The following is a 21,824-nucleotide window of genomic DNA, read 5'->3' as shown; positions in this document are numbered from 1 at the left end:
AGCCAGAACTTAGCACAATATCACACGGAAATTACATGATACTTTCGCTGGAACTGTTCAACATGAAAGGAACGTGTGAATTTGGTGCCATGTTTTATGCTAATTACGTACAACTGCAAACAAGAATTTCATCTAACTATCGTACGAGTTTAGATGAAAAGTTTATAAGTATTTCGGACATACTGTCTGAGCTTTTGTCTGTAGAGCGTCACAAATGTAGCTATCAGATGCCTGATCTAAGGACAGCAGACGCTAGGTTGAGAATCTGAATGATCCAAGGGTAGCATTGAAATGTGTAGTATGGGTGCAAAGGTAATGTCACACCAGGTTTTCTATGCGTATATTATTCAATAAAATCCACTTTAGGTAATAGATAGTGTGTGTACACGATACGTAGATTCTTGACAAACGAATTCATCGTCAATATGTTCCATTCGCGTTTGGGGCACTGCAACAAGTTATAGTAATTGCTATTGTGCCTGTTCGAAGATACACAGACCGCAAATATGCAATGGCTTTTAGAGCGTGAATTACGATAATGGAAAGAATTTCATAAAAAACAATAATTAACACGAGAAAGGAAGTCCCCAGCATACGTTACTGCCTTTTTCTTCCTTTATTTAATTTCGATACCCCCCCAGGGGGCGGGCTGATATCAGCTTAGTACGCTGCTCTTCAGCCTACAGATTTTTTTAAACATATGAAGGTAAGAAACAACTCGAGCAGGCAATAAAACGATGACTTAAATTGTAAAACGGCGGAAAATTGTGGAAAGTTAAAACATAAAACGAAGGGTGGGCGATGTTAATAAAATACACCCAAAGCAGATAGGTAAAATAGTAGATAAACAATTAAAAAACACGGCGACAGTCTGGTTTCTGTCCGCAAGAGATATAAAAATCACACCCAGCAACAGTATAATGTCCGTTCGAAACACTTGACAATCACTGGAAACACTGCACTAAAAAGTTGGCATGAAGATGACAAACCACAACCTAGGGCTGATTGGGGAGGGGGGGAGGGACCGGGACAGACGAGGGGAAAAAATGGGGAGGAGAGGAAAATCGAAAGGAGGGGGAGCCGACAGAGGGAGAGGACTCATAAGAGAGGGGAGGGGGCGGGGCAGACGCGAGAGGGAATGGGGAAAGGCAGAGGATGGAAATGCAAAAGGACTCGGGGGAGAGAAGGGAGGCAGAGAGAAGGAGTAGTCTGGGAAAAAACAGGATTAAAGGGGGAGGAGAGCAAGCCCAGGAAAAGGACAGAGGAAGGGAGGGGGAGGTGAGCATCAGAGTTGATAGAAGGGATAAATGGAGGGAGAGAGGGCATCATCTGGGAGGGGGAGTTGACGGAAGCCACTGTGGGAAAGGAGATGAAGGGTGTAGAGATGGAGGGTACGGGGCACACAAAAGTGAAGGCGTGGCAGAGTACGGGGGTTGGAGAGGAGAGGAGCAACCAGGGGATGAGGGGGATCAAGGCGGCGGGAGGTGTAGAGTATGTGGATATGTTCGAGGAATAGGAGCAGATGGGGGAAAGGAATCAGGTCGTAGAGGATCCACGTGGGGGATGGGAGGCGTATACGGAAGGCGAGGTGGAGTGCATGGCGCTCGATGATCTGGAGGGACTTATAGAATTTTTAGGGGGGGGGGGAGGGATATACAGGTGGGACGGGCATAATAGATAACAGAGAATGGGACAGATTAAGTATTTGTAGGTGTGGAGGATGGTAGAGGGGTTCAACCCCCATGTCTGGCCAGAGAGGAGTTTGAGGTGTTGGAGGCGGTTGTGGGCTTCGGATATGATACAGCAGAGATGAAGGATCCAGGTGAGTTGACGGTCAATGGTAAGGCCAAGGTAGGTGAGGATGGGGAAGAGGCGGACAGGACTAGCGCAGACGGTAAGGGAGAAATCGAGGAGCTGGAAGGAATGAGTGGTGCGACCTACAATGATTGCCAGTACGTTACTGTATCGTCACGTCGCTTAATAAGCAAGAAGAGAGAAGAAAGCTATGGGACTGAGCTGTCTGTATCAGTAACGTCCGAAGTTACGAGGTTTGCCCAGAGAGTAATGCACATCATTTTCGTTTTCAGCTGAAATCAATGCGACGAAAGAGAAACGTCAAGTATGTATTATTTTAAATGTCCTGAGTTCGTGCGTCAAGTTTCCGTCGCTTCCAACAGATAGCGTAGCTGCAGGAAAGTTTCAAAATGGCGTCTGTAGGTGATGTACGTTTCAAGAAACGCGACGTCATTGAACTTCTCCCTGCAGAGAAAGAAACTGTGGGAAATATTCACAAACGCTTGTGCATAGTCTATGGAGCATGTGCTGTCGACAGAAGTATAGTTAGTCGCTGGGCACGGAGGGTGAGGTTATCAGAAGGCAGATATCCACGATTTGCAGCGGCGGTCGGGAAGACCATCCACGGCCGTTACACCTGACATATTGCAGTGAGCGATGATGTGATTCGCGAAGACAGACACATTACGACTCGGCATTTTGAGGACGATGAGAAGGTGAGTCACACAGTGAAGCACTGGCTCCGCTTCCCGCGTAAGGATTGGTACCGACAAGGCATACACACCCTTGTTTCGCGCTGGAGAAAAGCCATAGTACGGGACGGACATTACGTGGAAAACTAGGGTGTGTTGATAAAACACCATTCTTTCGTGTGTGTAATTCTCATTATGTTCAATAAAGAATTGTCGAAGAATAAAATGCTGTGCATTACTTCCTGAGCATAATCATTGTAGAACCCAAACAACCAGATACTGTAATTGTGCAGTGTCTTATGGATCGAGGTTCCCGTCAATGATGATCTATTCGTTCGACGGCTTGCAGAGAGAGATCACACAAGATTCTGTATGCCTCTAACAATCCACACGCAACGGAAATATTTTAGGCCTTGTAGCTGCAAACAGGCCCGACTTACTGAGATGTCAGTATAGAGACACCGATAAGTGATTGTGATATCATCATACCGACAATGATTACTAAAGTTAATAACCCGTCAAGAAGACCAGGAAAGTGTTTATAGCTAGGAGAAACAGAAGCAGTTGTTAGCATCCTTCTTAGGACATGAATGAACATAATTTAGTTCCAGTATGACGAACGTGAAGGGATTGTGGGCAAAGTTTAAATTGATTGTAACGTGTGTGCCAAGTAAGTGGATTAAGGATGGAAAAGATCCTCCGTGGTTTAATAATCAAATTTGGAAAATTGTGAGGAAACAGAGACTGTTAGTCTCTCGGTTCAAAACAAGGGCACGCAAAAGTTGACAGGCAAAAGTTAATAGAAATTTCTGCATCTTTCAGAAGTTCAATGCGCGAAGCATACAACAACTTTCACTGTCATACCTTAACAAAAGATCTTGCCGAGAACCTCAGAAAATTTTGGTTGTACGTAAAATAACAAAGCTGGTTAAAGGCTTTTATCCAGTCACTAGTCGACCAGGCTGGGATAGCAGTAGAAGACAGCAAAAGAATTTCACAAGAGGTCATTCACGCAAGAGGATCGTACAATCATACGGTCATTCGACTGTCGTGCTGTCTTCCGCTTGGAAGATACAGAAATTGGCATCCGTGGCGTAGAGAAGCATCTGAAACAGATGAAAACCAATAAGTCGCCAGGCGCAGATGGATCCCCAATTGGGTTTTGGCCCATTACTTAGTTTGCATTTAGTGTAAATCTCTCGCCAGCGTAAAACCCTAAACGGCAGTAAAAAAGCGCAGATCTTTGCTGTATGTAAGATATATAAAAGAACTGACTCGTATAAATACGGACAAATATCCTCACCATCGGTTTGCTGCAGAATTCTTGAACACTGTTTGAGCCGGCCGGGATGGCGGAGCGCTTCTAGGCCCTACAGTCTGGAACCACGCGACCGCTACGGTCGCAGGTTCGAATCCTGCCTCGGGCATGGATGTGTGTGATGTCCTTAGGTTAATTAAGTTTAAGTAGTTCTAAGTTCTAGGGGACTGATGACCACAGAAGTTAAGTCCCATAGTGCTCAGAGCCATTTGAACCATTTTTTTTTTTTGCTCCGTTAACTAAAATGGGAATCCCTGTACGGTAGGCGACGCTCTTTTCGCAAGGAGCTGTTCCGATAATTTAGAGAACCGGCGTTTGAAGCCAACTGTAGAATGATTCTACTGCCGCCAACGTATATATCGGATAAGGACCTCAAAGACATGTTAAATTAGGGCTCGTACAGAGGCTTTCAGATACCAGTTTTTCCTGATCCACTTTCACAAGAGGGACAGGAAAGGAAATTAGTATAGCTGCGTCACGAAAATAGGCACCTGAATGACATCTCATTGTCGTACAGCAATGGCAGTTTGTGAGAATTTCAAATCCTAGAACAAACCTCTCTAGTTGGCGTCTAGAATGTGATGGAGTACTTTTCAAAAAAAAAAAAAAAATTATTGCCAGCTGCTACGAAAAACAAAAAACTAACGTTACAAGAAAGTTTGAAGGAAAATATTTTCTTTACTTCGCCCTGTGAATACAACAAAACTACAGACATATTTGGACTGAAAATAATAAATGAACATTCTTGAAGTTCGTAGATGCATACGATACATATTTCATCGCGAAAACATTAAAGTATTCCAAGATAAAAAATAAAATATCGTAAGAGGTTTGAAGCTATTCCGCCTGTGTAGCGAAAAATTTCGTCGCTGATCAATCTGCGTTCTGTTGGACTTTATATGAACTTCCAGGGAGAATAATGTTAATAAAACTATGAAAATGGTTTTGGTAGGATCTGAGATATCATTATTGTATCGTGTCACGTATGAACGCATTTTATTTACGAGAGACTCCGTGCACGACAGCGCGCGAACCCTTGTGTGCCGTTGCCCCTGCATTTCGCTCACTACCAAACATACATCAATGTTCAATTCCGTAGAACACTGAAAGCGCCCATGAACACATAATTCCGCACAGAAACATTGAACATCTGTCTGGTGCTGACTTACTACACTGTTAACGGTGTATATGCGGCGGGAAAGCTATGAGGCAGGCGAGTCACAGCGCCTAGTGCCGGCTAACTGCAGGAAGCGCCCTTTACCTTGAGGTATTGATTTCGTGCGCAATCCTTGTAGTGGTACATGGTACCCTGTTTCACGCAGCGTGCCATGATTTCTGGAGTATGTATGTAGATGTAAATACAGATGTAATCTGCTGAGAGCGATGTAGTGTGAGGAGGAGGGCTATGCGAGAGGCGTTCAATGAATTCGACAGTAAAGTTCTATGTACTGACTTGGCAGGAAATCCTAAGAAATTTTGGTCTTATGTCAAAGCGGTAGGTGGATCAAAACAAAATGTCCAGACACTCTATGACCAAAATGGTACTGAAACAGGGGATGACAGACTAAAGGCCGAAATACTAAATGTCTTTTTCCAAAGCTGTTTCACAGAGGAAGACTGCACTGTAGTTCCTTCTCTAGATTGTGGCACAGATGAAAAAATGGTAGATATCGAAATACACGACAGAGGGATAGAGAAACAATTAAAATCGCTCAAAAGAGGAAAGGCCGCTGGACCTGATGGGATACCAGTTCAATTTTATACAGAGTACGCGAAAGAACTTGCCCCCCTTCTTGCAGCGGTGTACCGTAGGTCTCTAGAAGAGCGTAGCGTTCCAAAGGATTGGAAAAGGGCACAGGTCATCCCCGTTTTCAATAAGAGATGTCGAGCAGATGTGCAGAACTATAGACCTTTATCTCTAACGTCAATCAGTTGTAGAATTTTGGAACACGTATTACGTTCGAGTATAATGACTTTTCTGGAGACTAGAAATCTACTATGTAGGAATCAGCAGGGGTTTCGAAAAAGACGGTCGTGTGAAACCCAGCTCGCGCTATTCGTCCATGAGACTCAGAGGGCCATAGACACAGGTTCACAGGTAGATGTCGTGTTTCTTGACTTCCGCAAGGCGTTCGATACAGTTCCCCACAGTCGTTTAATGAACAAAGTAAGAGCATATGGACTATCAGACCAATTGTGTGATTGGATTGAAGAGTTCCTAGATAACAGAACCCAGCATGTCATTCTCAATGGAGAGAAGTCTTCCGAAGTAAGAGTGATTTCAGGTGTGCCATAGCGAAGTGTCGTAGGACCGATGCTATTCACAATATACATAAATGACCTTGTGGATAACATCGGAAGTTCACTGAGGCTTTTTGCGGATGATGCTGTGGTATATCGAGAGATTGTAACATTGGAAAATTGTAGTGAAATGCAGGAGGACCTGCAGCGAATTGACGCATGATGGTGCAGGGAACGGCAATTGAATCTAAATGTTTACAAGTGTAATGTGCTGCGAATACATAGAAAGATAGATCCCTTATCATTTAGCCACAGAATAGCAGGTCAGCAACTGGAAGCAGTTAATTCCATAAATTATCTGGGAGTACGCATTAGGAGTGATTCAAAATGGAATGATCGTATAAAGTTGAATGTTGGTAAAGCAGATGCCAGACTGAGATTCATTGGAAGAATCCTAAGGAAATGCAATCCGAAAACAAAGGAAGTAGGTTACAACACGCTTGTTCGCCCACTGCTTGAGTACTGCTTAGCAGTGCGGGATCCGTAGCAGATAGGGTTGATAGAAGAGATAGAGAAGATCCAACGGAGAGCAGCGCGCTTCGTTACAGGATCATTTAGTAATCGCGAAAGCGTTACGGAGATGATAGATAAACTCCAGTGGAAGACTCTGCAGGAGAGACACTCAGTAGTTCGGTACGGGCTTTTGTTGAAGTTTCGAGAACATACCTTCACCGAAGTGTCAAGCAGTATATTGCTACCTCCTACGTATATCTCGCGAAGAGGCCATGAGGACAAAATCAGAGAGAATAGAGCCCACACAGAAGCATACCGACAATCCTTCTTTCCACGAACAATGCGAGACTGAAATAGAAGGGAGAACCGATGTACTCAAGGTACCCTCCACCACAGGTGGCTTGCGGAGTATGGATGTAGATGTAGAGGTAGAAGTAGAAATCAAGAAAATCAAAACTACTGTCGACAATGACGGCTGTAATGCGTCTCTAATTTCGTAACTGCAAGTCAAGTTAATAAAGAAAGAAATACAGAACAAAATCCTTAATCCTCTGACCCTCTCCTACAAATTATAAAGTCACAAAACTAATAGATAAGCCATAATCGCATTTCTAACTAGGTAATTGATCTCATTGTTGAATCTCGTAGTCCACAAACAGTCGCTAAATTCTACTGATCCACTACGTACAAAATAATTTCGTTACACATCTACCATACACATATCCACAATACACATCTATAATTGTCGGAAGTCTAGTCCTTACCCAAAAGTCGGTATTTTGACATTGTCCATAGTTTGAATTATCTTTTACTGTTATTGCCCTTTCAGCTATAGCACTGGACCCAACGTCAGTGATTTGTACATCCATCCTTACCCAGAACACCCAGGCGGTAGTTGATGGTCACGACGACTACGCCGTGGGCCAGCAGGTAGTCAGGGCCATACAGGTCGCCATCGCCAGACCCCGTCGTGAATCCCCCGCCGTGGATCCACACCATCACCGGCTTCAGCGCATCACCCGCTCCCGATGGTAACTGTAATTTGACACATTGCCTATGAAATAACGAGGCAGGATCGTGAGCCTCTAAAAGGTTAACTAGAAGTAACTATCAGAAGCGCACTAACAAGGTGCCGTACCTCTGGTGTGTAAACGTTGAGAAACAGGCAGTCCTCGTTTCCGACGTACTTGTTCGTTATATCGTTGATCTGTGGGGCAACTGGGCACTTAGACGTCGCATCCCTAATGCCGGTCCATGCTTCTGCTGGCTGAGGCGGCTGCCGAAAATAAATAAATAAAGTTAAATAAACTATCAAATCAGTCTTGGTGACCAGCATTAACATAGGCATAAATTTAACCAAAAGGGGGCAAGATTTTGAAATTGCCATTTTTGTTATAACTGACAAAGTGTGTGCAACACCTGAATTCCACACGTAGTACACAAAGTGTCAAACGACTGGTATTCTCAATTCAATATTTTTTTCAGATTACTCTGACAGACAATAGGAAGTCATACCAGGGGGTTGTAATTAAAGTGCAGCTCCTCACGGAGATTTAGTGTGGACTCTAACTATCGAATCGCAGCGTAACTTGGTATATATGCTAATGCTTTAATGCGGAACCAATTTACAGTGCCAACAAATAGTTACATTGATTGGCTGTTCCGTCGGTTGTTGGAGGAATATTTTATATATTATGAATGAAAACACACACAACACTGATGCAATATTCTACAATGTATATTATGTATTTCACAAACCAATTTTCGGCTGTTAGACCAACATCAGGTACGAGGATAAGTATGTGGTGCAGTGAAATTTTGTTGGATAAAAGACATGAAACTACTGAATCTACGGAGTATCTCTATTTCTAGAGATGAAAAATGTTAAAACTAGATTAAGGAATAAAACATGAGGGATTATTTCAGAGTAAATGCGACTTAAGATTAATTAACTAAGACAAAATACGTAACATTTTAACTAATGAACTATGCAATATAATTACAACAGTTCTTCACACAGGAATATAAGCTGGACAATAAACTTTGATGAGATAGTCCAAATATGTGACTGAACTAAATGGTCTTTAATAGGTCTTAAATTACAAACAGATAAGATGTAATAGTGAAACTAAGCAGTTGAGTGAAGCAGCTGTGATTATACAAAGCAAAATTTATTAATCAACAAGAGAAATAGTAGCAACTGAAATAAAGGAAAGTGGGGCATGTGAGTAAGAATAATTTTCAACATAGCCTGGATGGGATTGAGAGTAGTATATGTAGTTATTAGTGGCGAGTGAGGAAACTGTGTCAAGTCATTCAATCTAGGCCTGGATTCCAATCTCGGGCACGAGGAGCAAGTCTCGCCTTGTACAGCACCTTCTCATCGTCTCTGGTGCTCATATTGAACAAACTGTGTAAGCGGCGGTTTCTCACTTTTCTGATCCTTTCTGAACACGTCCTGTTCCCAAACCATTACAGATTTGCACCTGGTGACTAAAATTAGAAGTAATTTTTTACAACGTAAATCGGTTCCTCATTAATGCTCTAGAACCTCTGCAAAATTTTGCTCCCATACACTAATTACAGCCCACACTGGACCTCCATGAATAGCTGCACTTAAATTATAATCACCCAGTACTTAAATAATCTATACAAATAATATACTGTTGTCTTAATATGAATATGGATAGCATCTCCTTCTTTAACGATCTGAAATTATTTCCCCTTATGATTAAATCTAGTGCATCTAACGATTTAGAAAATAAACCTACAAAGAATTTACAAATGCTATTGCAGTTCATAAATCCATAATATTATGCTGAACTTAATAATTAAAGCTACGAAGTAGCAGCAAATTAGAATGCTCGAGAAAAATTTTTGGTAATTAACAAAACTACCCATCAGAACTATTACTCATATGTACTCCTCGAAGTAACAAAACAGGAAATAAACATTAAAAAGGCTCATTTAATTTTGACGCAATGTACAACACTTTTCTTCCATCCAGAACTTCGCATCTGATCATGTTAATGAGTTTATTGCAGTACTTTCTACTTCTATGCCTTCTATTTTTGTAGTTCAGTGAATTAATTAAAGTGAAATGTTTTTAAAGCTATAGGTTTTTGATAACCCAGGCCAATATTCGACGAAATGACTGATGAAATTACGAAAATTCCCAAAATAACACCAAGTTGGCCGGTACTACAACCTCTTAAGGGGGGTAGGACGTGAAACGGGCCAACTTGGAGCAGGAGATGCACCACAGGACATTTTAATTTACACTGTCTATACTTTTACAAATAAATTCATAAAACTTTGTCAGCATGACCAGGAAGGATTCACACTCATAGCAGGAGGAAGTTCAAAAACACAACAAAACAATTTTTTTTACATGTGAAATTTCATTATTTTTTTCACTTGGTATTGGCTGCATCTGTTGCTGTAGGTACACTTTTCTTCATAAGTAAGAGAGATTCTTCGATGAATTTTGTACAGCATATAAACCATACTTACAGGTGTATGAAACTCTAGAATTTCCCAAATCTGTTAAAAATGTGGTAAAAATTGAGATTAACTATAAAATTCAAGTTTTCTCTAAACACGAAGTTTAAAACGTAACATCCCATTCATTTTTCCATAGATTAAATAAATTCTAGAGTTTCATACACCTGTAAGTATTTTTTGTAAGCTGTGCAAAATTCATCGAAGAATCTCTCTTACTTATGAAGAAAAGTGTACCTATAGCAACAAATACAGCCAACAGTAAGTGAAAAAATCATGTAATTTCACATTTAAAAAAAATTTTTTCGTGTTTTTTGAACTTCCACTGCTATGAGTGTAAATCCTGAATTCTTCCTGGTCACGCTGACAAAGTATTATGACTTCATTTGTAAAAGAATAGATAGTGCAAATTAAAATGTCCTGTGGTGCCTCTCCTTCTCGAAGTCGGCCCGTTTGACGTCCTACCACCCTTAACCGTCAAGAAGTGAACCAATTTGGTCCTTATTTCCCCACTTTGACACATTACTATGCACCCTCCTAAGAAGTGGTCCAACGGTACCATCCGGCCGCCGTGTCATCCTCAGCAGAGGATGCGGATAGGGGGGCGTGTGGTCAGCACACCGCTCTCCCGGCCGTTATGGTGGTTTTATTTGACCAGAGCCGCTACTATTCGGTCGAGTATCTCCCCAATTGACATCACGAGGCTGAGTGAACCTCGAAAAATGGCAACAGCGCGTGACGGCCCGAATAGTCACCCATCCAAGTGCCGTCGACGCCCGATAGCGCTTAACTTCGGTGATCTGACGGGAATCGGTTTATCCACTGCGGCAAGGCCGTTGCCATTTTTATGATTGCATGCTGCATTTTGTTACACCCCATGGAGTTTTGAGATGGTCTCAATTCAAGAAGTGTAGATCATTTCAATAGTGTTTCTCCAGCATCCCCAATAATTCACAATTGTAATTTTCATAATCAGGCCAACTTTTCTTTGTGATTGCTTTCACGTTGTACCATTCAGTGTCTGATGGTGTTAAATAGATCGGCACAGTGTTTCCTGAAACAATTTAACTGGCTTCCACTATGAGTCCTGCCACGTGGGGTATGCATGCCGATTGCTAGCCAAATTGATGCTTTTAGCATACCCTCCGTTCTCCTGTGCGCATTGGTTATCCATGTAGTATAATAAAATCGGACGTTTCTCCGCAAATAAGACGAATAGGCATGCAGCAGTCCTTTCATTATTTGGGACTTTCTGTCCCACTCGCGATTTATCAGGTTTAAACGAATAATATATTCTTGTGTTCAATAAGTATGCGGCTTCAAAATTATAATTTTATTAATACGATTAGTTTATGTTACTTGTATGAATAAATATTGACATCAATTCGTCTACACTATTTTATTGAACGCATAACGTAATGTTCCCTTTTCATGACTGATCCTAATTTGTAATGTGCGTAGGGGCCGATCCATCGTTCTTGTACGTCAGAGCCTACAATCAAAATAAATGTTACTTGCACTTACGTACAGGGACGATGGTGGAGCAAATATAATATATTTCTTGGCCTCTTGCACAAATGGATATCCGTTCGCACTTTCCAAACAGCCTCTTGCACTGACCCAGCTTGTAAAGTGACAAAAGAGAGTTTTAATTTGTAATGGGGCTAGATCGAATCGTACAGCAAATAACCTGTAGAAACCTGAAGACAAATTTAATGTGTTGAGTCCAGTGATTATGATATATTAAAGAGTAAAGTTTATTCATACTTAGACATTGTTGCAGGCTATGTCTCATATACAGGGTGCCTCTCTTCAGGATAGTCATTTGCAATTCCTCTAACGTTCTGCAATTTCATTTTTGTGCTGTGTTGTCGAAGTTAGCCGTAAGAAATAGTGCGCATCTTGTCTTTCATACGATGCTCAGTGTCGACGAAAAGCGTTGGTTGTTACTCGTTACAAAAGAAAATGACTTTTAAATCAGAATTTCAAGTTCCTTTCTATAGAGCTGTCTCAGATTAGTCTAGCGTGATGTTCGTTTTATTGATATGAATTAACAGGGACAGTAAAACACGATGAATAAATAGCAATCCAGCAGCGACTCAGCAGCGCTGCATGCTAGGCGGTAGCGCTCATCGCGAGCCAGGGCAGTGCTGCCCTGTTAATACATACCTATAAAACAGATACCACACTAAACTAATTTGGAATCGTCCGGCCCCGGTAGCTGAGTGATCGCCGGCACGGTAGCTCACCGTGTTTGATCAGAGGGATGCGTGCTCTCTTTAATAAAAAAACTGAGTCAAGGAATCAACGATCGACTTGAATAGATGTCTTGTGACGTCCGCCCAGACCAAACGAAACGAACTATATCGAACAAAATGAATAAAAAAATAAAAAAATGTGGTCAGCGCGACAGAATGTCAAACCTAATGGCCCGTGTTCGATTACCGGCTGGGTCGGAGATTTTCTCCGCACAGGGACTGAGTGTTGGTTTGTCCTAATCATCTTCATCCCCATCGGCGCCCAAGTCACCGAAGTGGCGTCAAATCGAAAGACTTGCACCCGGCGAACGGTCTACCCGACGGGACGCCCTAGTCATACGACAATCGCATTTTAATCTGGAATCACTCTATCGAATTGGTGAGAAAAATTGGTCTTCAAAAGTCATTTTGTCTGTACCGAGAAACAAACCGACGTTTTCCGCCGACAATTGGCGTCGCATGAAAGATGCGATGAATACTATTTGTTTGCGCTGACTCCAGCTACACTATGTGGAAACGGAATTGCAAATATCTGCTAAAACAACAGAGAAAATGCGCCTTAGGGCTCCTAGGTGAGAAACAACATATAAGGGACGTGAATAGCGTCAGACACTGAGTAATGGCTGTGAACGACACGGAGTGTGTCATCCAGCACCAAGATGCCAAATACCAGTTAAAACACCTGAGGGGCCAGCTACTTGCCTTACGACACCATTCCGAATGAAATCAGTGCACGCATCCAGATCAGAGGTAGTGCAGTGTCATCATGATAAGCTGATGCTGGCACGTTCTTGTTAAAATTTACTACATTTTGTAATCACTGAAATTTCATCACATAACCCGTGAAGGTTCATTTCCTCCCGTTCTCCCTTGTGAATGCTTCTTTGTTCTTTTTAAGCTGTGAACTCTATAGGCGTAGTGCTTAATGCAACGTTCGACAATGTAGAGATGAATATTTAGTAATATTTAAGACTACTGCGCTGAATAAAATGTCTACAGATCCTAACCTCTTGCTGCGCTAATGGTGGGACGCCTCGTACAGCTAGGGCTGGCTATGAAGTGTAGGAGATTTACGAAGTACAGTGTCTCTGAGCTGTAGACCTCTTAAAGAGAGTCGGAAGATTCATTCCACTTATAGAGATGCTATGATTGACGGAAAAATTCATTCGTCCTTGAAGTCTATTACACAGTTTGATTAAATAAAAAATTATTGGGCTGGTGCTAAGAAATGGAATCCTCATGTTACACACAATGACTGTAGTACATATCTCGGATTTCTGAAACACAGAGAGCTGCATTACACCTTTTACAGACGCTGAAGATAAGCCACAATAGATTCGAGTACGAGATCTGGAACATTCAACCCAGAAATGTTATCTGCGCTGTTCAATGTATTCATACAGATGAGCACTATTTTCCTTATAAATTTCTGCACACAGTAATTATATCCCTGACTAGTCAGCAGTCACAAAGACACCCTAACATTAACACACTGGAGAATTTCTGAATAGAAACATGGAATGAGAACGGAGTTTGGGAAGCTAAGACCGCTAAACGTATGAAAATTGATTATTTTTAATAATCATGGAAATCTGGATGAATAATAAATTATAATTACGTAATGTGTATCAGAAGGCTCAGCAGATATTTTCTGATGGAACAAAAACCAGGCAATACGAAATCAGAAGTTGTTTTCAACTTCTATAGAAGAAGATACAAGAGATGCTCACGGGAAAAATGTCAAGGTTATCTGCATTTTCATTCTAAAAGAAACCTCACTGCCAGCCTCCTGAAACGTTTTGTGAAAACCGATATCATTACGGCCCTTTCCTTAAGTTATTCAACTTCAGGAAAGGAAATGTAGAAGATTCGTAAAATTAAGTGTCTTGGTGCCTAAAACGCCAAAATTACAAACAGCTAGCGAGATATTCTGCCAGCTAACATCAAGTTACGAGATTATTTACGTACTTGGTAAATGCGAGTTAGATGCCACTAGTACCTCCTGAGGAAGAAAGCGACGAAGGCATTAATTCAGCAATGGAGACAATTATCGTCGAAGCTACAATCATTTATGAATAATTGCCCTAAAATATTTATCCTATAATTAAGAAGCTTTCAAATCACATCAGGAATATCAAATGGTGTCAGTGGTGAAAATAATATTTAATGCCACAATATTATTTAATGCCAAAACATTATTTAATGCCAAAATATTATTTAATGCCAAACACGTTTCTATGTTATAGTTTGTGTGGAATTTTGTGACCTCTAATGAAGAGCCCCCCTATGGATATGTGCTGTTATACATGGAGCTTAACAGGATAAACCATCGGTATGGAACGGGACAGATCCTTTCTTGCAACATTCAGTGACTCACAAACCCTGTGGACACTTTTGCACGCCGAGAGTGGAATTCGTAACGCTTAAATCGGCTGGCGCGTGAAGTCAAGCTACAGGTGTCTACTTAACAGAGGTCCGATATCGTAAACATAACTGTGGATTATTAAATACATTTCTAGTAGCCCAGCTGTTACGGAATCTTGCATATTCTTTTGTGAGTGGAATCATATTTAACGACAGTAAGGATTTCAGTTTAAAATCCAAAGTAACTTCTGAAATACGCAAAATTACTTAAAATACAAAATTTATCACGTTCCGACATAAAGATATGTTTTTTGCGGAATTCAGTGAAGAACTTCAACTGAATACTTCATCATTAAATAACTGAGTAAACAGCATTTTGATAAAAAATCTAAAATTTAAGTAATAGTTTCAGTTTCAGACAGTTGTTATTATTTTATGTGTTGTATGACATTTTCATTCGTTGTGCTGACTGAATGAATGACGGGGTGAATGAGGTGTGAATGTGACGTACAAATTGTTGTACTATTAATTAATTAATTGTAGTGAGCATGTGAATCGAATTGTGCTACAGTGAGTCACAGACATGAGGGAATACCACTACTGTAAAGTAGCTATTTTTCGAGTTGTTTTGAAATAAAATAGTTTCTTCTGCCCTTCAATCTGTAAATATCAGGTTAATTTGATTTCATTTGCTGTTTGGAATGTGTTAGTTCGAATTTTCGTGTAAACTGATTTAAGAACTGTGATTGGCCAAAAGAAGATGATACCAAGTTACGTAAATTTAAAGGGGGAGATTATTGGCTACTGTGTTATTCGACCTATCAGAGAAGAGATATTTTGTGCGCTTTGGTAGCGGGAGACGATTTGAGTCTTGGAGTCTTGAGGAGTTCCTGGTCTGCTCTCGTGCTGAGGCCATGTAGCATGGAGCTGCAATCAGTTTGGTGAAGATTGTACAATAATTGTTTTATAAAGGATTGGATCAATATGTAAAAGTACTGTGCAGTCGTAGCTGTGAATTACCGTGGTTCTAAACAGGGTGAACTACATGGTTTGAGATAGCGTTTAATACCATTAAATATGGAATGTTTTCTACAAATAGCTTATTAACATATAAAAAGTGTAGTCATTTCAATAACAGGTCGTGAGTGAAAATTTTGAGCTGGCTCTAGATACAAAGCGTGCTGTAAATGTGAAATAGTTTGTGCAAACTGAGCCTATTTTCATACTTCCATTTCTGGAACTATGTGTTAGGACGGACCAGTTGGCAAAATTTGTGTACGTACTTGTGTACCTATAGGGGCAATATGGAGCAGATACTTTCATAATGAATTTTTTCTTCATTTAATAGTTACTGTCAGACGTAATGAAATTAACTCGTTTTAAATGGTTAGGACAATAAAATAACTCTACGCATCCTATTTGCATGTGTAGCGCAGCTAGTTTCTTATGGCTTTCCTCAGATCAGAAGCACAATATCATGCGCTTCTGAAGAACTTACCATGATGAGTATTTTCAATGTTATCAGAAAGACGAAACAGGCCGCATCGCTACAGTGTCCAAAATACCTGTTGTTGTTACCAAAGCAAATATAGTTTCAACATAACAAGTGTATCATCACACACGCAAAATCGACTACTGGTGACGCCGTTAAATTGTGACTTCACCTTCGTGACAACAGCCGGTTTCACAAAAATGTCCGTGAGACAACGAAGAGGGAGGATACAACACCAAGGTAGTGTCCCGTATATTTGTTGGAGGTAAACCCCTCCTCATCCCTCTCCTTTAACTTTTTCTTTCTTTTTTAGTGTGATTTCCGTAACATTAACGCTATGGCTTGTCTGGGTCTCTAATATTTCATCAAAAATTTAAATGTGAATCATAACTGATACATCAGAACTGATGTATTTGGAACTTCTCAGTATCAGTCGCTGTCTTGACGTACAAGTAATTTTTAATTTCTACCCAAAGCTTAACTACTTGGTGGAACCACGATAAGCGAACAGTGACTATTATGCTGAAGGCAATTAAAATCGCTCATTCCAGTGCTTGCTAAAAGGTGGCTGTTGTAAAAATCTCTTAAAACAAGACCCAAACATTAACTTTTAAGAACAACAGCCCCATGCGTTTGTAACACATAATGTCTTTGCATTTTGTAAAGAAATTTCAACTGCTATGACATTTTGTTTATATAATTTTAGAAGAAATTTGTATAGTAACAAACAGTATAGTAACAAACAGTATAGTTACAAACAGTATAGTACAAACAGTTTTTGCAGATAACATACAAGTGTCTGTTTGAAACAGGACTCTAAGTACTGAAATGTGTATAAATAAAATAGCTGTAGACGAATGTGTAGAGGCTTTTCGTAGCAAAATAATCTCTTCAGAGAAACAAGACATGAATGGAACTCAGGTATTTCATTATTTCCGACTTGAAAAAATAGTACATATGTTTCCTTTTCATTATTATCACCGTTTCAAGAGAGTAATCAAGTGAGTCTGAATAACATCATTAAACGAGGCCAGCCATCCAAGCAGACGACACAAGTCTACAATATTACTCTATCAACGTACAAACACCATCCTTATCTAAGCCATATATAACTTGTTTCATGGTAGATAAAAGAACAGACCGCAATCTCGGCTGAGCTTTAATCATATCCGATTCGTCAAGGTCGACATCAAATCAGCCATACTCGGTGTTACACCACAGACGATGCGATACAGCACTTCTAAAGGCACAAATATTTCATGCAAATTTTGCCGGAAGACCACAGAAGGACGTCCTTCTTGGTAAGTGTCACAATGAAAATGCAAGGTTCAGTCACTGACAAGCACGTAGTTTTAAGCTGTCAAGAAGTTTCTAAGAAATGTTTTGTTCTTTCATGATGCGTATAGGTCAAAAGCTTTGTCACACACGGATGAGACATATTCTCAACACAACCCATATCGCTAAGATTTCACTACTATATACCGGATTTCACTAATTACCTGATACGAGCACAGCTTAATTCCTTTGATCTCAAACGCCAGCACTTCCAGGACTCGAAACTCATCGCATCTTTCTAGTAGTGTTGAAGCGTGCTTCCAATTAAAACATGAACAAGCATGATCGAAAAGAGAGTACTTATTAAAAAAAATTCCTTCTGTCGACTGTCGCATGGAAGCTAAAACATTAGAGAGAGAGAAATAAGTGAGTTCTGAACTGACTCCTGTCGAACACACACGACAGAGGAAATGCTACTGGAACGGATGACGTTGCTTGTTACATTGTAGTAGAAAATGTGGTAGTAGTAGTTATATTCATCTGTAAATCAGTTTTACAGGGATACTGGACCCCTCTTGGTTCTTCAATTTCACAGCAGAAATAACAGTGACATTTGCCTGAAGTAATTTAGGTAAACCACGTAAAATCTAAATAATGATGGCCACAGCCTCAACCCTCTCGATTTCAAGGCCGTTCTGTTTAAGACAATGTTACCTAATTCAGTTTATCCCCGTGTACACTACAGTTTTATAAATGAGTTATTTAATATTTTTAAAGGAAAGCAGTCCACTGTTTATTCATTTCTCACCCCCATTCACTACACACACACACACACACACTATACCCACATCGTTTCATAAAGTAACACTTCAATCGGTTGCCGTCAGGACCATTGCGACGATATTAGTGTACCACAACTTCCCATCTGCAAGCCAGAAAAACTAAATAAGTATTCCTCTACAACGAATCAGATGTTGAGTTTGGATAGAGAATAAGAAGATTATAAAATTCGCAGATTTGCGAGTAAAGCTTTCCACAAAAAGCAAAAAAAGAAAAGGAAAGAAAAAAAAAGGGAAGAACATAGAAGAAAGAAAGGGAAGAACACAGTATGGAAGTGTTATGTGATATAATAGCTGTCTTACGATCGTTTTATTATTTCTTCGTGTTACATTTTCTAACACACCTCTGTGTGATGTAATCCTTCACTGCAAAGGATGTATTGCTTAATAGGTGCTTTTTAAATACCTTTCCCAGTACTTTTGTTTCAGCAAATCTTTTCTATCTGCTTGGGCAGATTATTGTACTGTTTTATTCCCTGGTACAAAATGTTGTTTTGGGTTTTCATGTTCATTCTTTCTTGGTAAATGTAAGTTCCGACTAAACTTGTTCCTGGTCATTTACAGAGCTGTTTCAACAGACCAGTTATAACTTCCTTGTGTTCAAATGATTAGTAAGCGTTGGTGTTTTGAACAGATCTCTGCATTAAGCCCGACAGCTATTTTCTTGTTGTTATTCTTTTGGTACTTTACTGTAAACTGACATTCTATACCAAACAGTGAAAGAATTGGTTCTTGTTTTAGCAACTATTGCATGTCGCTGGGACAACAACTAAGCTTCTCGTGTGAGTGGTAATACGTGCAACTCGTCCCACATTTTAAGGAACGTCTCAGGAAGACGCGCAGAACTACAGAGCAATTTGTTGTAGAATTCTGAGATGTATCTGTACTAGAACCAATTGTATGGACCCGTAGATAGCATAACCTGCAATGATATCGTGTTTATTGATAACTAATAAGCCTACAATAGAGTTCCACACCTTTACCTGGTAAAGAATGGGTTAAAAGATCAGGTAAGTAACTTGACTGGAAACTTTGTAGCTAATAGAATTCAGTATGTAATTCTTCATAAAAGAGAATGTCACAAGTGAAAGTTGTCACTAGCATCCAATATCTACGGGATGCTGTCACGGGAGGTTGTAGCAGCTCTCTCCCATGGCTGTGCTTGGAACCGTAACAGCTTTTGCTGTACACACAGTATTTGGTTTAGTTTCTGTTTTCATGTACTCCTGCGACAAAGTGAACTGTATCTGTGCATTTTACTGTTTAGGACAGTGTTCACTGACTTACTCTTACGGCTTTTGTGTAAAGTTTGAGTGGATTTGGCTTGGATGAATTGATTTTGGAGTGTAGTATAAACTAGAAGCAGCAGCAGTATTTAGGTAGTTCCAAGAAACTTTTTGGCTTAGTGTTCCATTACTTATGATACAGACACAAATTGATTAAAGTAGGATAGGGACTCGGTCTGTTGTGTACAGATGCATGAGGAATTGGCCACCATCCCTAAATATCTGGATGCTGTGTTGGCCACAATCGACAGGCTTCGGACTGCTGCCCTAGGCTGCTGTAGCGTTGGGGCACCTGCTTTAGTTCCACTGGAGCCTCCAGCGCTGCCTGGGATTCCTGACGCCGCTGCGGATTTCGATTCGCTCGTCCCTGCCGGTCGACACTTATCTCACGGTGAGAGATCGCAAATATCTGGGTGGAAGACGAAAGCGGATAACTGCGGCACAGATGTCCCCTTACGCCTTAAAAACAGGTCTGAGGTATTGATCACTCCTGAAAGTATGTCCGAGTCAGCGCAAAATGCTTCGAATGTTCGGACTGTGCCCGATTTTCATGAGAGGTCCGAACAAGCACAGAGAGTGATATAGCTTGTAACTGGTAGCTCCAATCTTAGGCGGGTAATGAAGCCCTGCAGGGAAACAGTGGGCAAGTCTGTAAACAAGACCAGCGACTAGCCTGTTTGCTTGCCACGAGAGTATCGTCTGAGACGTGAAGCAGGCTGTGCTGGCAGCTACTGAATGCACTGGCTGTACCTGGCAGCAAATCGTGGCTCATGTCGGCACGAATGACTCCTGCTGCCTGGTTTCGGAGACCATCCCCGGTTCCTTCAGGAGTGTGGCTCATTCAGCGAAGACCACTAGCCTGGGGTGGGGGAAAGGGGTCTGGAAGCAACAATCGTTCCGAGAACCGATCGCGTTGCTGTGACGATCTGGAACGAATATTTGTCGACCTCCGCCATCAGGAGCAGAAGTGTAGGGCTCCCCTTAATAAGTCAGGCATGGACTACACACATGAAGCAGGTGCTGGGGTAATTGAGTACTTGTGACGTGCACATTTGGCTTTTTAGGGTAGAGAAATCCCTCTAGCAACCCGATAAGATGTATTGCGATTCCAGGCAGGGTATCATTTGTGACTGTAGATCAAAGAAAGGAGATGTTAGTATAGTTAGCGTCAGGATCGTCTATGGGATGGAATCAGGACTATACTCACTTATGAACAGTAACAACGCCCACATAGTACCCGGGACAGAGAGTGGCTGAAACCAGGTGTTAGCAGCAAATAAAATCTTAACACTGATTGAAATGTATATAGGAAAGGTAGGTCGATTGCTGGCAGTGGAAGCCTGTTGATAGTCATAAAAATATGGTAATATCAAATGATGTTAGAACAGATTCAGAATACGAAATAATTTGGGTGAAGATAAGTGTTAAAGGAAGATCAGACGTGGTCATCTGATGCTTTTATACGCCACCTGGCTCACGAGCAGTAGTGGCGAAACATTTAAGGGGATGCTTGGAGAACATTTCGCGTAAGATTTCCTGGCCATGTTACAGTTTTAGCTGGAGGTTTGAGCCAGCTTTAGACTGGGAGACTCAAGTGATTAGGAAAGACAGTAGGCAATTGTTCTAAGTGCCTCGTCTGAAAATGACCTACAATATTTAATTACAGAACCAGCTCATGAAAGTAACATCTTAGAAGTGCTGGTGACATACAGACCCGAACTTTTGAGTCAGCACGGAACAGGCAATCAGTGATCTTTAGGTCTTCACAGCAATACTAAATATCGCAGCCGGCCCAAGTGGCCGTGCGGTTAAAGGCGCTGCAGTCTGGAACCGCAAGACCGCTACGGTCGCAGGTTCGAATCCTGCCTCGGGCATGGATGTTTGTGATGTCCTTAGGTTAGTTAGGTTTAACTAGTTCTAAGTTCTAGGGGACTAATGACCTCAGCAGTTGAGTCCCATACTGCTCAGAGCCATTTTTGAACTAAATAATCGCTGTAAATAAGAACGCGTAGTACTGCGGTTAATGGTAATGGCCACCATGCTTGTGGTGCGCGTTTTGAACTTCTCTGTGTAGCTCCTTTTTTTCAGTTTCTTCGTACAGAATATCATGAAATAGTATGATATGCGAAAGCAGTCATTGTTCCTTTAGTAATTTCATTAATAAACCGAACATCACAACAAACTTTATTCAGATGTGCACTCCATCTGTAACAGAACAGATTACATAATCGTCTTACTCGCAACCACTTGC

General features: G+C 41.0%; 1 protein-coding gene across 1 annotated transcript in view; it reads right to left on the bottom strand.

Moving 5' to 3' along the window:
• Positions 1-21,824, bottom strand: part of LOC126235134 (juvenile hormone esterase-like) — an 86,610-nt gene that overhangs the window by 52,530 nt on the left and 12,256 nt on the right. The window contains exons 2-3 of the mRNA XM_049943866.1: positions 7,697-7,834; positions 7,434-7,593 (exon numbers count right to left, since the gene is read on the bottom strand). Of these exons, the coding sequence (XP_049799823.1) occupies positions 7,434-7,593; positions 7,697-7,834 (298 nt within the window). The remainder of the gene's footprint in view (positions 1-7,433; positions 7,594-7,696; positions 7,835-21,824) is intronic.

Source organism: Schistocerca nitens, chromosome 2 (genome assembly GCF_023898315.1).
Source record: "Schistocerca nitens isolate TAMUIC-IGC-003100 chromosome 2, iqSchNite1.1, whole genome shotgun sequence".
Taxonomy (NCBI): domain Eukaryota; kingdom Metazoa; phylum Arthropoda; class Insecta; order Orthoptera; family Acrididae; genus Schistocerca; species Schistocerca nitens.
This window is presented reverse-complemented; position numbering and strand designations above follow the sequence as displayed.